Genomic DNA, 17,115 nt, shown 5'->3' on the forward strand with positions numbered 1-17,115 from the left:
TTATTTTTTATTATTCTACCATAAATCTCTAAATCTAAATCTCTTTCAAAATCGTTTGGAAGTATTATTTACATTAAATAATACTCCTAACTAACTAACTCCTAACTAGTCATAATTCTGGCTTTTGAATAAAAATCGATTTATAGCCAAATTTTAATTTTCCCGCAAATTATTGTTTTGGTGGGCATACTTTAGATGGCAGCAGCATCGTTTTATCACCCATTTTTTAGTACGAAGTGAACATTCTTTTAGTAAATGTGTTCTGTGGACATGCCTACGCCAGCTAATGTCATTTATTGTAACTTTCCGTAGGATGAGAATAGCGGGTCAGCAAATTCAATTCATTGTATTTATGTTTTTTTAATATAAAATATAATTTATAAGTCAGTTAGATATTGGACGCGGTCGCGAATACTTACCCAATGTAATTATTTTGTGAAGTGTGAAAAAGTGTGTGGACAAAGTGTAGTTTTTTTAAAAAGACTGAAGTCAAAGGCCGCATAACGGCTCGGAATGCCAGGCGCAAAATATGAACAGCTGTCGTTAAAATCTGATGCCGATGAAGATATATTTACAAGCAAACCAAAAGGAAAATGGTCTGATGTGTGTTTTCAAAAGAGCCTACTATCGCTAGGCTTGATTTTGTTATACTTTTCTTTATCTATTGGACTCACTTTTTACCAGAGATGGCTTCTGAAGGTTAGTATATTAGGGAAAATAATGGTCAATTATTTTAAAGTAACTAATCATATGGATATTGTATAAATGATGTTTAAATTTGTAGAGGCAAATAGTTTAATTTTACTGGATTTATTACTTGAACAAAAATATTTTTCTTATCTAATGTGTTCCAAAATTTTCGTGGGTAAAAATTTAAGTTGAATGAATAATCTAAGCATTTCAATCAAAAATTAAATATAACTCAAAAGTGCTCTGATGCCCATGAAATCTAATCTCTTTAGTGTCAATGTGCAAGTACATTTTGTGTGTTCTTAAATTTCTAACTCACTTACAGTTAAACAGAATCTTGGCATATAGCATATTCTAATTTGGCCATTGTAGCACAAAACACAGTGTCTGAATGTAAACAAGGTAGTTTTGGTTCCTTTTTCCACTCACATTGTTAATAAAAGAATCTTAACATTTGTGGAATGGATCTAGTCAACACAAGATCATGTACAACTCATTGTTATAAATAGTATTACTATATATATTAGTATATTATAATGGTATGTATTTTTTCAAATATATATGTATTATGTTTATGTATTAGAATTTAATATGACATGTAAGTTTATTTACACCACCCACTCTATTTTATCACAGATTTCCTAACCCAAAGGTTGTCTGGTAGTAATCGCTGATTAGCGATAAGGCCGCCTTTTGTGTGTCAATTGTTATATTTTTGTCGTTTTTGTACTCTTCTTTTTCTTCTTAATGTGTAATTGTGCACAATAAAGTGTAAATAAATAAATAAATAATAAGATCAGTCTACACTGCTGTATGTGGGTTACTGGATGAAGGTGAACCAAACATTAATAAGTATTTTTTTTCATTTTAGTAATAAAAGTGTTTTGTTTAGTCAATATAACTTTTTACAACTAACAAAATGTTGAGTTCTATATCTATATTATTTTGTTTCAGGATTTTCACTACCCTTTAACAGTGGTAATGTACCATTTGATAGTCAAATGGATGCTATCTGTACTAGTCCGTGCAATACTATTCATAATAACTAGGACACCACAACTTCTTCTACCTTTCATGACTTGTCTGAGATCCGTCGCACCCACTGGCCTTGCAAGTGGAATAGATGTGGGTTTCTCAAACTGGGGCCTAGAGCTAGTTACGATTTCCCTTTACACTATGACTAAGTCGACCACTATAATATTTATATTGGGATTTGCTATTCTTTTGGGTCTTGAAAAGAAGGTATGTAACATATTTATTATGTTTTTTTTCATTACATGATGTATCCTGCTTATATTAGCTTAGGTAGGCGACGCCTAGTGTTAAGACACTCTGTTCTACTGTTTCCATTAAATTTTTGGCATATTATGTGTTGAGTGATAGAACTCAACTGTGTGCCTTGTCTTGCCAAAGTGAGGAAATAAAAATAATTATTAATCTTTCCTCGAATGGAAATCACACCTGTTCAGGCTAAACGCCTGTTTTAATAATTATAATGTCTAAATTTCCCGCCTATGTGAATAGGTGACATGAATGTTTTAATTTGTTTAACAATTACTCATGAGATTGTAATATTCATCATGGTGTCATCTTGTTATTACATGTGTCCACATAACCTTTTGTATAAATTATTAATCCAAGAAATCAACCTGGATAGAGGCAGAATTCCTTTTTACATTTTAATGTAAAAATTTTATTTAAAATATTTTTATTATTTTGCATTTCTCATTATAAATAATATTTTTCCTGCAGTAATGACAATAAGATTATTACTTGACTTAAAGACAAGAAAAAGAAAACTATGATACTATAAGGAAAACGGTATTCTATAATATACTCTATATTCTATATAAATATAAATAGATATATAAATAGTTCAGAATTATGTGCTTTAGAGACTGTGCTAATTATTATTTAATCATGAAGATTAGTGACTTTCTAAGCTCAGTGTAAAAGTCTAAATTTATATTTTCCTTTATTCGCTCCTGTGTCGACGCAAAGTGCCTCCAGAACTCGGCGGAAAATGGAAGCTTTCAGATTTGATTTAGCTGATTGACCAAAATACTACAAGGGACACCTTTCTGTCAATAAACACGATGGTTGTAAATTCGATTCTCATTTAGTGAAATAAATTATTTTCAATTGTACCCCTGACAAAACAAAGCGTGGCATTAGGTTCTCAATTAAAGTTAAGTTCTCTCGCATTCGGAAAGTGGAGAATGAGATAATGGCATGCCTATCTTACTACTTAAATAATTTACGCTTGCATTGCCAATTATAATGTTAATTAATTTTAATTTTGGTATCAACATTTTAACTTAATTGTTTAAGTTTATCCTCGCAATGTACGACAACTCAATCATTACTATGTAAACAGTAGATAGTGCGCAAATGCGAATTCTATAATTATTGTATCTCGCAAACAGCAGTATTTTTCGATGCATTGCGTATTGTGTGGCGTAACTCAACGACGGGTTTCTTGCCTTGATGGCATCCCCTCGAGTGTGGATCTAATCCACAACCGTCACGTTGCAGTTACGTCCGTGTGGCCATGCGCTGTTAATGCTGAAAGTACATGATTTATAATATTACCCTTGATCTACCAAGGTAAGACCCGTAAGGTACAGTTATACCTTTTCAAGTGAAAATTTACAGTGATTTGAAAAAAAAAACAGACAAAGACAGGCAATTTGAGAAGATAAGAAAGTCTGTATATTTTAAATTATACATTTAATTTATCATTATATTTTAAAAATATTATTTTAAGGAAGACCTTCTAATCTGGTTATAAACTATTTATAAAATATCTAAGACCACAACATCGAATCTCAAGCTATTTAACCGTTAACTTTGCCACTTTCACTTTCGCAAACTTCATAATGTCTAAACTTTTCGTATATACGTCAACTATTTATAATTCTCTCTTAACCTTGAAAATTTGATAAGCGTTTAACATTTGAAGTGACTTTTAAGTGAATTCTACTTTGAATTTTTTGAATTGTTTAATTGTTTGAATTGTTATTGTTTTAAAGGCCGTCATGGCGCAGTGGCACTGCGTCTGACTATAATCGTGTCGGTTGTGGGTTCGATTCCCACTCTGGGAAATGGAATTATTAAAGCGCGACGTTGAGGTCCACCACTCGAAACGTTGCTCGAAAGAAAGGAACGGAGCGTCTAGGTTCCCTCTGTCTATCCTGCTATTTCTAGGTTACAGTGCGAAGCTATAAAATTAAATTGTTCATGTCTAAGCATAATATGTAGCTAAATACTTTACCTGCTATCTAAATTTTTATTAATTAACTTTTTAATGTCAAATAAAAACTGATAAATTATACTGGCCAATGCTAAAATAAAAAAAACACATTATTAATTTCCTGGCATTGTGCGACTATTTATTTGAAATAAACATCGTTGTTTATTTCCCATTACTGAGCTCTTTTTATCATATCTCCCAAGCAATAATACAGACACTAATTTTTTATCCTGCTACGTCGATTGTATCTTATCATTTTTTAAGTTTTATTATTATAGTGCCAAAAGTATCCTAAAGTATTATCTACCACTCTATTTAAATAGTAGTTATTAATAAGTGAAAAACACATGTACAAAATATATATATTTTTTTAAAGTCACTGCGATGGTCGTTGGTATGATTCCTCCTTGGGTAATATATTTATGTAATTCAAATATTTTATTATATACTTAACACACAATGTATTAGTAGTTGTCACTTAACCAATTTTAACTTAGCGAAGCGACTTATCAAGTTTTAATTTTTTTATTAAATATTTGTATTTACTATTGTGACTATTGCGAATGTCAAAACTGCAAATTGCTTGCGGGTTTAGTTTATATAAGTATTTATTTTATATTTATACTATCAGCTTTTTAGGCTTAAGCAAAATAGCAAAATAATACGGTTATTATAAAACATATATCTTTAAAAATATATAAAATCATACATACAATCTAAAAACATAACTTAATATATTTCCTATCAATTTCAGTCATGGTCTCTCGTCGGAATAGTACTGATGATAGCAGCCGGCCTAATAATGTTCACATACAAGGCGACCCAGTTCAACCTGCTGGGTTTCAACTTCCTACTCCTGGCGTCGTTCGCCGCTGGACTAAGGTGGACTTTTGCCCAGCTCCTGATGCAGAAATATAAATTGGGTCTGCACAACCCCGTGGACATGGTGTTCCATGTTCAGCCTTGGATGTTCTTGTCGTTGTTGCCTTTTACTATTATGTTTGAAGGTATGTTTATGCATATTGTTTGTATTGTATGAGTCAGTCTCAGTCAGTCTTTGCACAGGGTCGCAAGCATGTCTCTGTACGTTTACAGACACATGCTTGCGACCCTGTGCGATATGTTGTGGGTTCGATTCCCACTCGAGGAAAGGAACTATTTATTTTTTTCATTATCCTCGCCCTGGCGATGAGGCAAAGCGCAGCTTTAAGTTCACGCTCCAGTATTGGGCGGATAATGATGAACGAAAGTGTGTTAATGGATACGGAGTGTCTTAACACAAGCCTCACAGGCTCCTCTGCCTACTCTGCTATATGCTATGAAAATAAAATAAACATTTCCTTACATGGGATTTGAATCCGTCATTTCTAGAAATTAATTATTTATTTATTTCGGCATTCGAATTTGCACACCCATTTCACACACACCAAAACACTGTTGCTTGAGCCTACTGAATATTGACAATAGTTTTGCTTAATTTTTATATATTCATTTCAGGCTTCAAATGTGTAGATTACATGCTGACTCTGCCCCCAGAGGAGCTGTTGCCAACGTTCCTCAAAGTGTCCGTGGGCGCGACTATAGCTTTCGCTATGGAAATTAGTGAATTTCTCGTCGTCACATACACATCTAGTCTCACTTTGTCCATTGCTGGTATATTTAAGGTAATATATTTTTTTATATTATCTGTTTGTGATTATGGAGAACGGAGTGTTTTAACACTGGGTTCCTTTTATCCATGTTGAAATTCGCACTCCTTTCTGACCCACCCTGTACTACCAATAACTATTAACTTAAAATAACATAGCCTTTCAAGAATAACTTTTCCAATCGGACCATAAGTTCCTGAGATTAGGGCGTTCATCTTACGAATAACAAACACTTCAGTTTAATAAGCTTTAAATTATTCTATGTATTAAATAAATTTCACTTCTTAATTCTTATTAATAAAATATCTAGTCCATATTTCAAAAGCTTTTCTCTAATTTTCAGGAAATGTGCATTCTAGTCTTAGCCGTGGAGGTGAGTGGTGATCAATTGAGCCCTATTAACGTGGTAGGCCTGAGCGTATGTCTTTTAGGCATCATCGGCCATATTATACACAAAGTTTTAGTCATTAAATCCGTAACCGGTAAAGTACACGCGTTAGATTTCGAAAATAGGAAGGTTCGAGAACGAAAAAGAAATAAGAAATCTAATGAAGCTAATCAAGAACCTTTACTGGAAGAAAATACAAAATGGCAACCTAGCGAAGACAGCGATTTCGATTCTAATCTCGTTCTTTATGAAGTCATGCAAAGAAGGGATGGCCGATAAATCAGCAAACTTTACACACTTTTTGTCTAATATACATATTTATACACGTATACTAGGAATGAGGAATAAATTGTCATGTAGAGTATATTTATAAACTAGCGGCCCACCCGCGGCTTCGCTTGCTTGAACTACATGATTATTCATTTAATAAACAGAATTGACTGACAACTATAATGATTTCTAATATGTTTTCTAATAAGGATTTTTGATTGTTTTGAATTATAAAATACGACCAATGTAGATATTTGATATTTATAATAATATACAATGAGCATTAATATGTATAGCTAATTATTTATTATACTGTTAGCGAACTCGTGTAAAAGAGGATAGAAATAAGTGAAAAAAACTATAAAAGAATTGTGTTGCAAGAGCGTCCATCAAAGATCATGCTTATTCTTCAGGGGCGAGGCAAAGTCTTCAATAATATATCTATCACTATAAAATAGACCTGAACTGTTACCGCCTTCACTACGTAGAGGTACTCCTAGCTTATGTTATTTTAAATTGTCAGGTAAGAATAATAACCTCATTTCATTGAACACTGACCACGCAGAACAACTCTTCCGAAGCCATTCCAAGCCAAGCAGATATTCATATCTCTTAAGGTTAGCTGGGCTGTTAGGGTTCCACATGAGTTGCTCCAGATCTTCATTTTTATTATATGGACAGAAAATGCTTGTTATGTTGATCAATTTTTACTAAGACGCTATATTATTATTAGAGATTAGATAAGCTGCTAGGGTTCCACGTCAAGTAGTCCAGACCTTCATTTTTGTTATGTGGGTGGAAATTGTTTGTCATATTGTTCAATTTTCCCCAAGGCAGTATATTTATATATCTTATTGTTTAGACAGGCTGTTAAGGTCACACAAGGCACATCAGATATCCAGATTTTCAAAATAAAATATATCCTAGATGTTGCCTAGACATAATAGCTATACAACCAAAAAAGTTTAATTCAAACCCGTCCAGTAGTTCCGGAGATTAGCGTGTACAAACATACAAATAAACAGACATTTTTTTATTGCGGATTTGGGCTTTATTACCGTTCTAAAACCCCCTCAATTATTATTTTGTAAATATACCTACCCAATGTACAGACATGTATAGATGTGGCCAATTCGACTTGGACACTTATGTATAAATTAGATATTATAATTTGTTCAGCATTTTTTAGTAAAAAAAACTCGCTTAAAAAGTGAAATCCTGCGAAAGATATATATTGTGATTTTTAAATTGATTATTACATTACATTACGTAATATGGAATATTGCTTTTATTATTAGCATTTTCGAATATTTAATCGAAAGTCGATGGATTTTGTAATAATTTACAATTTGTGTATTTGCTTTTTGATGTGGTTATATAAAAAATAGATATGAGACACGTGATGTATAAAAAATATGATTTTATTGTACTACATAATATTTAACTTTTATTTAACTTGCAATATATTTATGTATGTTCGGGTGAAATCTTTGAGCTCAATTTTGAAGTAGGTATCTTGAACCGATTGAGCTAAAATTTTGTATACACGTTTAGTTTGGATGACAATGCACGAAAAAATATGTGACGTCATTCTAAATCTAATATGTCGGACCATCCAAAGTAACAGAATAGTTATTTTTGATGCACTTGTACATTATGGGTATCAAATGAAAGGGCTTTTTGAGAGCAACTCGAAAAATGATGTGACGTCATTTTAAATCCAATATGGCGGAATAGTTATTATTTATGCACATCTGCAATACGAGTATCAAATGAAAGGGCTTCTAGTGTGAGAAATCTAGTCAGTGGTAACTAAAAAGCAAAAAATAAAAAAAAGCTTTTATTTAAACGATTGTAGTACTGGTTTATTTACTTTTGTAAATAAACCAGTACTAATTTAATTATGTAAAATCTGTAAAAACTTTAAAATTTTAAAGATTTAATTTAATATTGATTAATGCGACAAGCTTTATTATGGTCATATAAATTGTGTATAATGAGGTTATGTGATGATAGTTAAAATTTAAAAGAAAAAAATAATTTTCTCCTTTTTAAATCGTTTAAATAAAAGCTTTTTCTAAAAAAGATTTTTTGCTTTAAATTTATATTATTATATTGTCGTAAGTCAAAATATGTTACATTCCATTTTATTTAAAAAGTTGTTTTTTTTTTTTATTTTTATTTTATTTCGTTTTGTTTAATTTCGTTAAATGTTATATTAGAAAGATTTATGATTCCTGCCATAGTGATACACTTAAAGTTAAAATAATGAGACAATTTAATATATATAGTTATGTTAGAACGTACAGCAGTACAGTAACTGATTGACTGACATTTGTTTTTTTGATTCAACTTGAACTACTCAAAATGGTAAATAAAAAAGATAAATCTATATATATAAAACTATTATATTTTTCTCTTCGACAAATAAAAGATCCGTTGCTCTGAAAATACAAAGTTATTTATTTTTAATACTTTACATTTTAAACATTTACACGATTATAATTAATTGAGTTCACAATACACACGTGAAAATACAAAGTTTATTTGTCGCTCTCGTCTCTATAAACACTATAATTAAAAGTTATTAACTGTACTATTCAATTTATGACGCCGTCTACAAGCGTCGCTTATGCCTGTCATATAATGTGGTGCCATCTACACACAAAACACCAGGGCCGACCACGTAGCCTCGCAGAACACGCGCCAATTTCAAATATCTTAAACGAATACCGGATATTCCTTTACATAAATAAAAATAACCTTTATTCGCTGACCAATTAGCTCACATACTAAATTACATTTAAATATAATTAGATTTAAACTTAGTTACAACTTTTTTTTTTATATAAACTAAGATATAACACCTATATTCGCTTATCTTATATGCTTATTGGTGGTATTTTGACATTTGTACTTCAAAATGTCTAATTAATATTTTCGATATAGTCAGGTTGTCTGTGATGTCTCAAGACATAGGCCTCCTCCAACTTTCTCCAATGGTCTCTTGTGTTGGCGAGCTTTTTCCAATGTTTAGGTAGGTCGTCTTCCCATCTCTTCACCTGCCTACCCCTTTTTCTTTTTCCGTCTCTGGGTTACCACCGTGACATCCTTTGTCCACTTGTCCTCATCATATGTCCTGTCCATTTCCATTTTAGTGACCTTACTATGACCCAGTTGTATATTACATCTTTAACCCTCGTGATTTTCCTGATCTTGGTAGCTCTCCACCACACGCCACACTAAGCAACGGCGTGTTGGTCTAAGAGGAAAATATTTAATAACTTAATATTACCATCTACGCTACGCGGTATAAATAGTGGAGCTGAGAAAAAGCTTTGTCCATTTCAATATTTGAAATGAAATATGAATATAAACCATATTTACAAGATGATATGTGATTAATAATTTTAGATCATTTCAAAGAATGTCATCAAAGAGACTGTAAATTCAAAGATAATTTAGAAATTAAGCATAGTATAGGATTTCTTAATATAATAAAAAAAAAAACAATATTCTACTTTTTAAAAACTTTTTATGGCAAAATTGTTATATGTAATATGAATGATGTGTTAAACTTAATTTACGTTGAAGTGTTTTAAATAAAGCACAAAATCTTGCAATTTATCTTCTTCTTTTATTATTATTTATTTTTGTATACAAAATATTTTATTGGAATTGATTAAAAACTACCAAAATCCGTAGGTATATCCGGTTATTATTTGTTGAATTACAACAATTATTTTGTTTTTAATACAAATATTACTAATAAGCGCAACGTTGTGGATTCGATTCCCACATACACGTACAGAAGGGTTAGTTTCACAATTGTTTTTCTTGAAAGTCTAGTTGGTTTATTGTTCTTTACACTATAAAATTCTATCGACGGATATGTTTGAGATTGTGTTTTATCTACTTCACATAAGTACTTTAGTCAAACTAACCTTACAATAAGATGTTAACTAAAATGTCTGATTATGGGTTCAATTCCTATGTTTACAAAAGAAATAGTTTTCTTATTTGTAAAATATGTTACACCTAACAGTGATTTCTGTAATACAATGTAATACGTTCATAAATGGCTGGCCATTTCCGAAGATAAAAATATATAATATATAACTTACCATTTTCTAATATTCCTTTGTATTTAAAAATTACCTTAGTGTTAACTAGGTAATATTTTATCATATCACAGCAGGGTTAATATATAAGAACATTTTTCATTACAATTAAAATATATTGATATAAGTATATTGATATATTATATATTTAACAATATTGTTTCAGTTATAATGGTAGGAAGGACGAATGAGCAATATAAAAATTGCGAAATAACCTCCTTTCCTGAAGTTGGTTCAAAGTGTAATCAATTCACTCGATTCAATAGAGAAGTCTATTTAATGAACCAATTTATACTTAACCAAAATGTGTTACACAAAATTTTACAAATGTTATAATAGATATATATATTTTTTAAATCATCAGCCCCTTTGTTGATGATTGTCAAAATTTTGTTTTTATATTGAATCTTAATATTATATAGCAAGATTCCATTACAGTATAGGTTGCTGCTTAAAAAGCGATGATTTATGATGTTTCAAATTCTTCTTATTTATATTACTAACTAGCGGCCCGCTCGCGGTTTCACCCGCGTGAACTATGTTATTATTAATTTCTGTCTCCATGACTACGTCCTAGTGACGTCTATGCAAAATTTGAGACTCCTAGCATTTGTAGTAACGAAGTTTCATACAAACTTTCAACCCCAAAAACAACCCCCTTAGAAGTCGAATATTGCAAATTCCCGTCTTAGCGAGCACCTACGTCCTATAAATAACTCCTATGCAAAATTTGAGATTCCTAGCACATGTAGTTTCTGAGATTTCCTGATGAGTGAGTGACCTTTCGATTTTATATATATAGATTTGCAAGTCTCTTTTTGCCATCTAAAGTGAAAAATATGAATTTCATTTAACGTTAAATAACTACAAACTTTAAACTTTAAAGTACTTTTAAAAATTTAAATTTAACAAAGTACTTAACTGAATATTAATGGACATAAAAAAAGATATGAGTAAATGAGCATTGGTCAAAATAACATGTTGATTGTATGTTTATTCCAAGCTAATGTGTGTTTTTTACTGATTTTATATTTTTATGAAATATTATATTATCGTTTTAGAGTGTAAACCTGCTAAATCAGTTTTTTGTTCTTTCATCATGCACCTTTGTATACCGTTCGAAAGTATAAACAAATATAAAATCGACTTATATTTTATTACATATAGTAGAGAATACAGATCAATTTTCTAAATTGTGAAAATTTAATGATATATAAATATACGCATAGTTCTTTAATGATTTTTTTTGTCTCATAACAATTTGCTTAATAGGCTGTTAGCAGGTTTACACGATAACCCGACGATATGTACCTATCCATAAACGATAGTGTGAAGTGCCTCGCATCGCATTTGTATGAAGCTTATTAGCATTAAATTTAACACAACTTTTGTAACATTTTAAAAGTGAGAAATAATGAATTTAAAATTTTAAAAAAAGGTTTTACTATGTACAATTATATTGAAGGAATAGCAACAAAAATAAGAACATGTACTATGTAATTAATATATAAATATAATAACTTAATATATGTGAGTGTAATTTTAATTATTGTGAAAATAAATATGAGATGTAATCAATGAATTTGATCTACGACTTATATACTGAACAATGTGACGTAATCGAAAAATAAAGATGTACTTTTTAGAAAGTTAAAAAGTAATAAACACGTCATCCTTACAACATTTCATTAAAAATATCTTAATTTTTTTCTGAGTTTATTTCATGAGCATAATTTTTTTTATGCCATTTCGAATATAAAAACTTGGTACAGATAAAAAAGACAACAGAGAAATATATATTTTTTTATCTATATGGACTTATTGTTATCCTGATATTTTGTTATTTTTTTACTGTTTGTTTATCTATATTGCTATGCAAATTCATTTCATTAATTCTGTTTTCAATATTATATTATTTTAGTGTTACATGATTTCAGCCTTCGAATTTTACTAAACACATTGTAATAAAACTGGTAGAATATTTACTTTGATTTAAATAATTTTAAAAGTATACTGCTTTACTAAGCATGCGTTATACCTACATACATATGCCTACGTACAAAAAACTAATAGTAACAAGTATGTTAGTGTAAATCAATATGAGAATACACATAAATAGATGTAACTTTTAACAACACTACTTCATAGTTCATAAGATAATTAGATAAAGATACTTACGAATTTTGGTTACAGAATCATGTTGTTTGTACATATAAATCTTATTTGTTTTCTTTTTTTCTCGCTGTTATGTTTATTTTTTTGTGTACCTATCTTTGAAATACATTTAGTAAATATGTTTAATTACGTTAACAATTTTTTTTTTATTTCATTTCCCTAATATTTTTTTGTATAGAAATTTATCCATTTTCACTATAACGCACACAATAATTGGACCAAGCAATACTTTCACGTAACAATTAGTAACATTTATTTATTTTAGTATCACAATAAGTTGATATGCTGGCAACAAAACATTAATATCATTTTTTTATATGTTTAATAATTTAAATGATATCAAGAGCAGTTCATATTTTAGACACAATTATCTTCAAAGTTCAAATATTTCAAGACTTATTTGAAATGAAAAGAAAACCTACTACTCTGCAGTAAATGTAAAAAATTAATTATTTAAAGTATGCATACCAAAGAATTTCTAACAGTCAATTGCAATATATTTTTAACTAACTATTTTTTTATTTTTAACTTGAAATATTTCATTTTCTATAGAATGTGATACAATTACCCATTGGAATTTATCAAACATTTATGTGATTACAACAATTTAGTGATAAACATAAGGATGTAAAGTAATTTAACCAATTTTAACCATCTTCTGGGCCTTTTAGCAATGTTTAAGTTAGTTCATAGATAGTTAACGTAACATTTCGCCTACTTAAGCGCTCTGTAATAGCGGAAATACTGTAACTTTAAAATAGCAATTTTGACAATTCCACATTTTGTGACTTATAGCCTAGGAAATTAAATTAGTCGAATTTGTACTTTTGTTACGACAGTAAAAGTTTTAAGAATAATAACGTAACTAGTATGTAAGTACTATAATTTATTATATACATAATTCGCAAATTATATCAATGTGTAACAGTAAAAATTGTAAACAGTAAGCCGTGCGTTTCATTTTCAATATTAAAATTATTTAAGATTTTTAATTTTCAAATTGTGTTTCACCTACTAATGATTGGAATTACAATTCAAAGCTTAATTCTGAAGGAGTCATGGGGGCCAAATGTCCGCTTAGTCTGAACAATTTAGCATTAAGCGAGGTAGCAGCTTCCATTTTTCTAAGGAACATGTTCTTAGAACAAGTGTTTAATGTTTTTTCGGTTAAAGTTTTATTTGACTCGGAATCTAAAGAATTCATTATGGAATCTGCATCATTGTCCAAATTGAATATATTCACTTGAGATTCTTCTCTCCACAGCTTTTGTAAATTTAGAGCCATCAGTTCAAGTTGTACTTGGGATAATTCTTTTATAACGTCAATCTGTATCGACATGACATTGTCACAAGTTTTTAATAAAGAGTTAAGAGTTTCCAAAACTTCTGCTCTACGTTTTTGTATACGATATTGGTTGTCAATGTTCTTTTCGAAGAAGGCCAAGTGCTCATATAATTCTGCCAATTGTAAGGAACAGGATATGTATTGTGCGGAATGATGCTCGAAATCATAGTAATGTTTTGCTCGCATCAACCACTTATGCGTGAAAGAAAACAGCTTCCGTGCATCTTCGACATTTCGAGCGCAATCTAATGGGACTCGCCTCTCCATATTTTTTAAATCTAAGGTTGGAAAAACGAATACCGCATCTGAATGATCGCCTTTCTCATTTTTCTCAGATCCTGCATCTTTTATATTTTCGTCCATCTTATCCTGAATATTAGCACCATCTTTTGTATCTACAGCTTTCCACAGATCTGCTCCTGACGGTTCTTGTGCGAAGTAACGCGTTAATATTTTTTTTCGTGATAGTTTAAATAAGGTTAGACCATACTTTACCCAGTAATGGCTCAATTCTAAGAAGTATATTTCGAAATCTGCTTTTTGTAGTACAAATTCTTCAGGTATAAGTTTGCAATTGTCGTGGCACGTCCGCAGAATGTAATAGGCGGCATACAGGTGGTACCGAGCATTGCTGAGCTCGTTCAGGTAGGTGAAGTAGTTGCCCAGCCTTGCAGTCCGCAACGCCCAGTCTTGTGGAGTGCCTTCTTTCATTTCTAACTGGCGTCTCAGAGCTGTGTGATTATATAAAGTGTACTTTTGAGGCATATTCAATTTGTTGTACAAAAAAGCTAGCATTTGGATATTATTTGTAATTAATTTGTCGATTTTTTCGGGATTCATACGTTTTATTTGATTAATCGGTTCGGCCTTAAACAGATCTTCAGAATCTATATACGTGTCTGGCTTGGAATGGCCGATTTTTTCATATATTTCCTCCATGCTCTCTAGTATATCTTTTGCTAAAGTTATTTCATCCAGTTGTATCAGGTAATAACAAAGCAAATTTTGCACTCTAAGAAGAATAAATAAACATTCTTCCCGTAAAGCGTGTTGTTTCAGGTCATTAAAAACAGTAAGAAGGGTATTCTTTTTCTCTATAAGAGAAAGAGGCAGAGTTTTCGCTGAGACCAGTGTTAGGTATCCATACATAGCCAAAGATCTTATATATTCGTCACTATCAACGTTAATGCACAGCAACATAAGTTGTGATTGTATCGACGAAATGTGTTTTTTCAGGTTATACAGCCTGTTTGAGCTGTTTTTGTCTTTAATTGCAGTTTTAACATTTTCGTAAGCAGCACTTATATTATTTAATATATCCATATTATACTACACAACAAATTTTAAATGTAACTGTTGAAATATTACTGTTTGGAAGTAAATTTGGCAGATTGTCAAATTTAAACCAGAACAACGATAGAACATATGCTGGACTTATTTGCTTTTCTGACGACGTTTGTAAAAATATAGGTTTTATTTATTTAATAAATAAATTAACGAAAGTCAGCAATGGTTTATTGTAACAGCACGCTTCAGTAAAAAAGTTTTCTAATAAACACTAATATACAATTTATTTATACCTACTATGTTGTATATATATATATCACCAAGTACGCTGCAAACATGAAATATTAGAACATAAAGTAATTCAGTATATTGAATTAATAATTGTGTAGTTTAAGCGGGCGAAGCCGCTGGCGGTTGCTAGTATATATATATATATATATATATATTTTTTAAAAATTGTTCCTTGTAGAACATAGAAGTTGAGCAATATTGTATGTTGTTTTTTAACCGACTTCTGTAAGAAAAGGAGGTTATATATTCGACTGTATTTTTTTTTTTTTTATGTTTGTTACCTCATAACTTTTAACTGGGTGAACCGATTTTGATAATTTTTTTTTTATTTGAAAGGTATAGCTTCCCGAATGGTCCCATTTTTTTTGGTCCATGTCTGACAATGGTATCCATGAGAAAATCACATAAGTCTTAAATTTGCATTAGGCATGTGCGCGACTAATAGCCGAATAACTCAATGTTGCGCCTACCGATTTTGAGAAAATTGAGAAAGTTTGTTTTTTTTGGTAAAAAAATGATTATACTGTAATAGTTACTAGCAAAAACTTTGTAAATTGATGTCAGAAGTGAGATTCCTGATGGTTGCTTGTTGTTTCAACCAACCTCAAAAAAGAAGATGTTCTCATTTTCAACCAACTTCAAAGAAGGGAGATTCCCAACTCGCCCGAATACTTTTTATGTATGTTCTTGTTAATATACCAAAATGTAACTTTGCACAAAAATAATACCTAATTAAATGAAGTTTTACATGGGACAATCACAACCACTCGTTGAGAACCACTACCACCACCATCACCACTCGTTTAAGAAGCATCATTTGAAGATCTACCCATCACTTAAAATCATAAAATAAATTAATTTTTAACAAAAAGAAAAACCGACTTCTAACAACGAACTAAAAAGTGAAAAATAATTGTCAAACTACTGCTACACCACCCTTACTACAATATCTAATTACTAAGCCTGTTTGTTTTACTTGGCACCGACTTCAAAATTATAAAATCTTTGTAAAATTATTTTTCACTTTTTAGTTCGTTGTTAGAAATCGGTTTTTCTTTTTGTTAAAAATTAATTTATGTCACAATTTTATTACAGGTTATGCTTACAATAAAGAAAGCAGGTATAACAATGAAATACATGGATTGTGCCATTCAAATATAAGTACATGCTTAATAAATAACTACACAAAATAGATTAGGTACATTCAAGTTGGAATAGAACGTAAATTATAAAAACTGAGATAGGTTTTTCCACTTTCAAGAAAGTTTTATTTCAGTTTTTAATATATAAGTAAATCTTTTTTGTCCATCATAAGTTTAATATTTTTATTGCCATTACCTAATGAACTGAGAATATAATGTAATGTAGATATGTTTTGCCGCTCTCCTTTGACAATATAGAATCGACGCTATTACAATAGTTTTGTCAAGTTACAAATCAATTAAAATCAAACAAATTAAAAATTGTAGTTTGAGGAATTTATAACTTATTTTATATTTTCGTACTCTCTCATCTAAAGATCAGAGTTAACGTTTCTATACAAGTAAAGTTTCCTAAATGGGCAGCGAGTGAAGTATGTGACGTAACGCGTATCTAGATTTTTTTCTCATCTGTCATTAAAATTAAATTATACATTTATTTCAGCG

The 17,115-nt window shown here is 30.4% G+C and overlaps 2 protein-coding genes across 2 annotated transcripts; one reads left to right on the forward strand and one right to left on the reverse strand.

Annotated features, from left to right (window-relative positions):
- The first annotated feature begins 265 nt into the window (after positions 1 to 265).
- LOC146526820 (solute carrier family 35 member H1) lies at positions 266 to 13,490 on the forward strand. Its single transcript, XM_085205942.1, has 5 exons — positions 266 to 699; positions 1,645 to 1,932; positions 4,698 to 4,950; positions 5,441 to 5,607; positions 5,936 to 13,490. Exons 1-5 carry the CDS (start codon positions 514 to 516, stop codon positions 6,257 to 6,259), a joined length of 1,218 nt encoding a protein of 405 aa, XP_085062068.1. The 5' UTR covers positions 266 to 513; the 3' UTR covers positions 6,260 to 13,490.
- Positions 12,246 to 15,214, reverse strand: LOC146526821 (KIF-binding protein-like). The gene has a single exon (XM_085205941.1). It carries the CDS (start codon positions 15,212 to 15,214, stop codon positions 13,574 to 13,576), a length of 1,641 nt encoding a protein of 546 aa, XP_085062067.1. The 3' UTR covers positions 12,246 to 13,573.
- Positions 15,215 to 17,115: the final 1,901 nt, after the last annotated feature.

Source organism: Heliconius melpomene, chromosome 21, assembly GCF_056956725.1.
Source record: "Heliconius melpomene rosina isolate 202511_hmr_F chromosome 21, ASM5695672v1, whole genome shotgun sequence".
NCBI lineage: Eukaryota > Metazoa > Arthropoda > Insecta > Lepidoptera > Nymphalidae > Heliconius > Heliconius melpomene.

Bases quoted from the DNA above. Each gene is read 5' to 3' on its own strand.
- LOC146526820 (XM_085205942.1), top strand. From the start codon at position 514: ATGCCAGGCGCAAAATATGAACAGCTGTCGTTAAAATCTGATGCCGAT. The intron at 700-1,644 runs GTTAGTATATTA...ATTTTGTTTCAG, and splicing joins ACCAGAGATGGCTTCTGAAG to GATTTTCACTACCCTTTAAC. The intron at 4,951-5,440 runs GTATGTTTATGC...TATTCATTTCAG, and splicing joins TTTTACTATTATGTTTGAAG to GCTTCAAATGTGTAGATTAC.
- LOC146526821 (XM_085205941.1), bottom strand. From the start codon at position 15,214: ATGGATATATTAAATAATATAAGTGCTGCTTACGAAAATGTTAAAACT.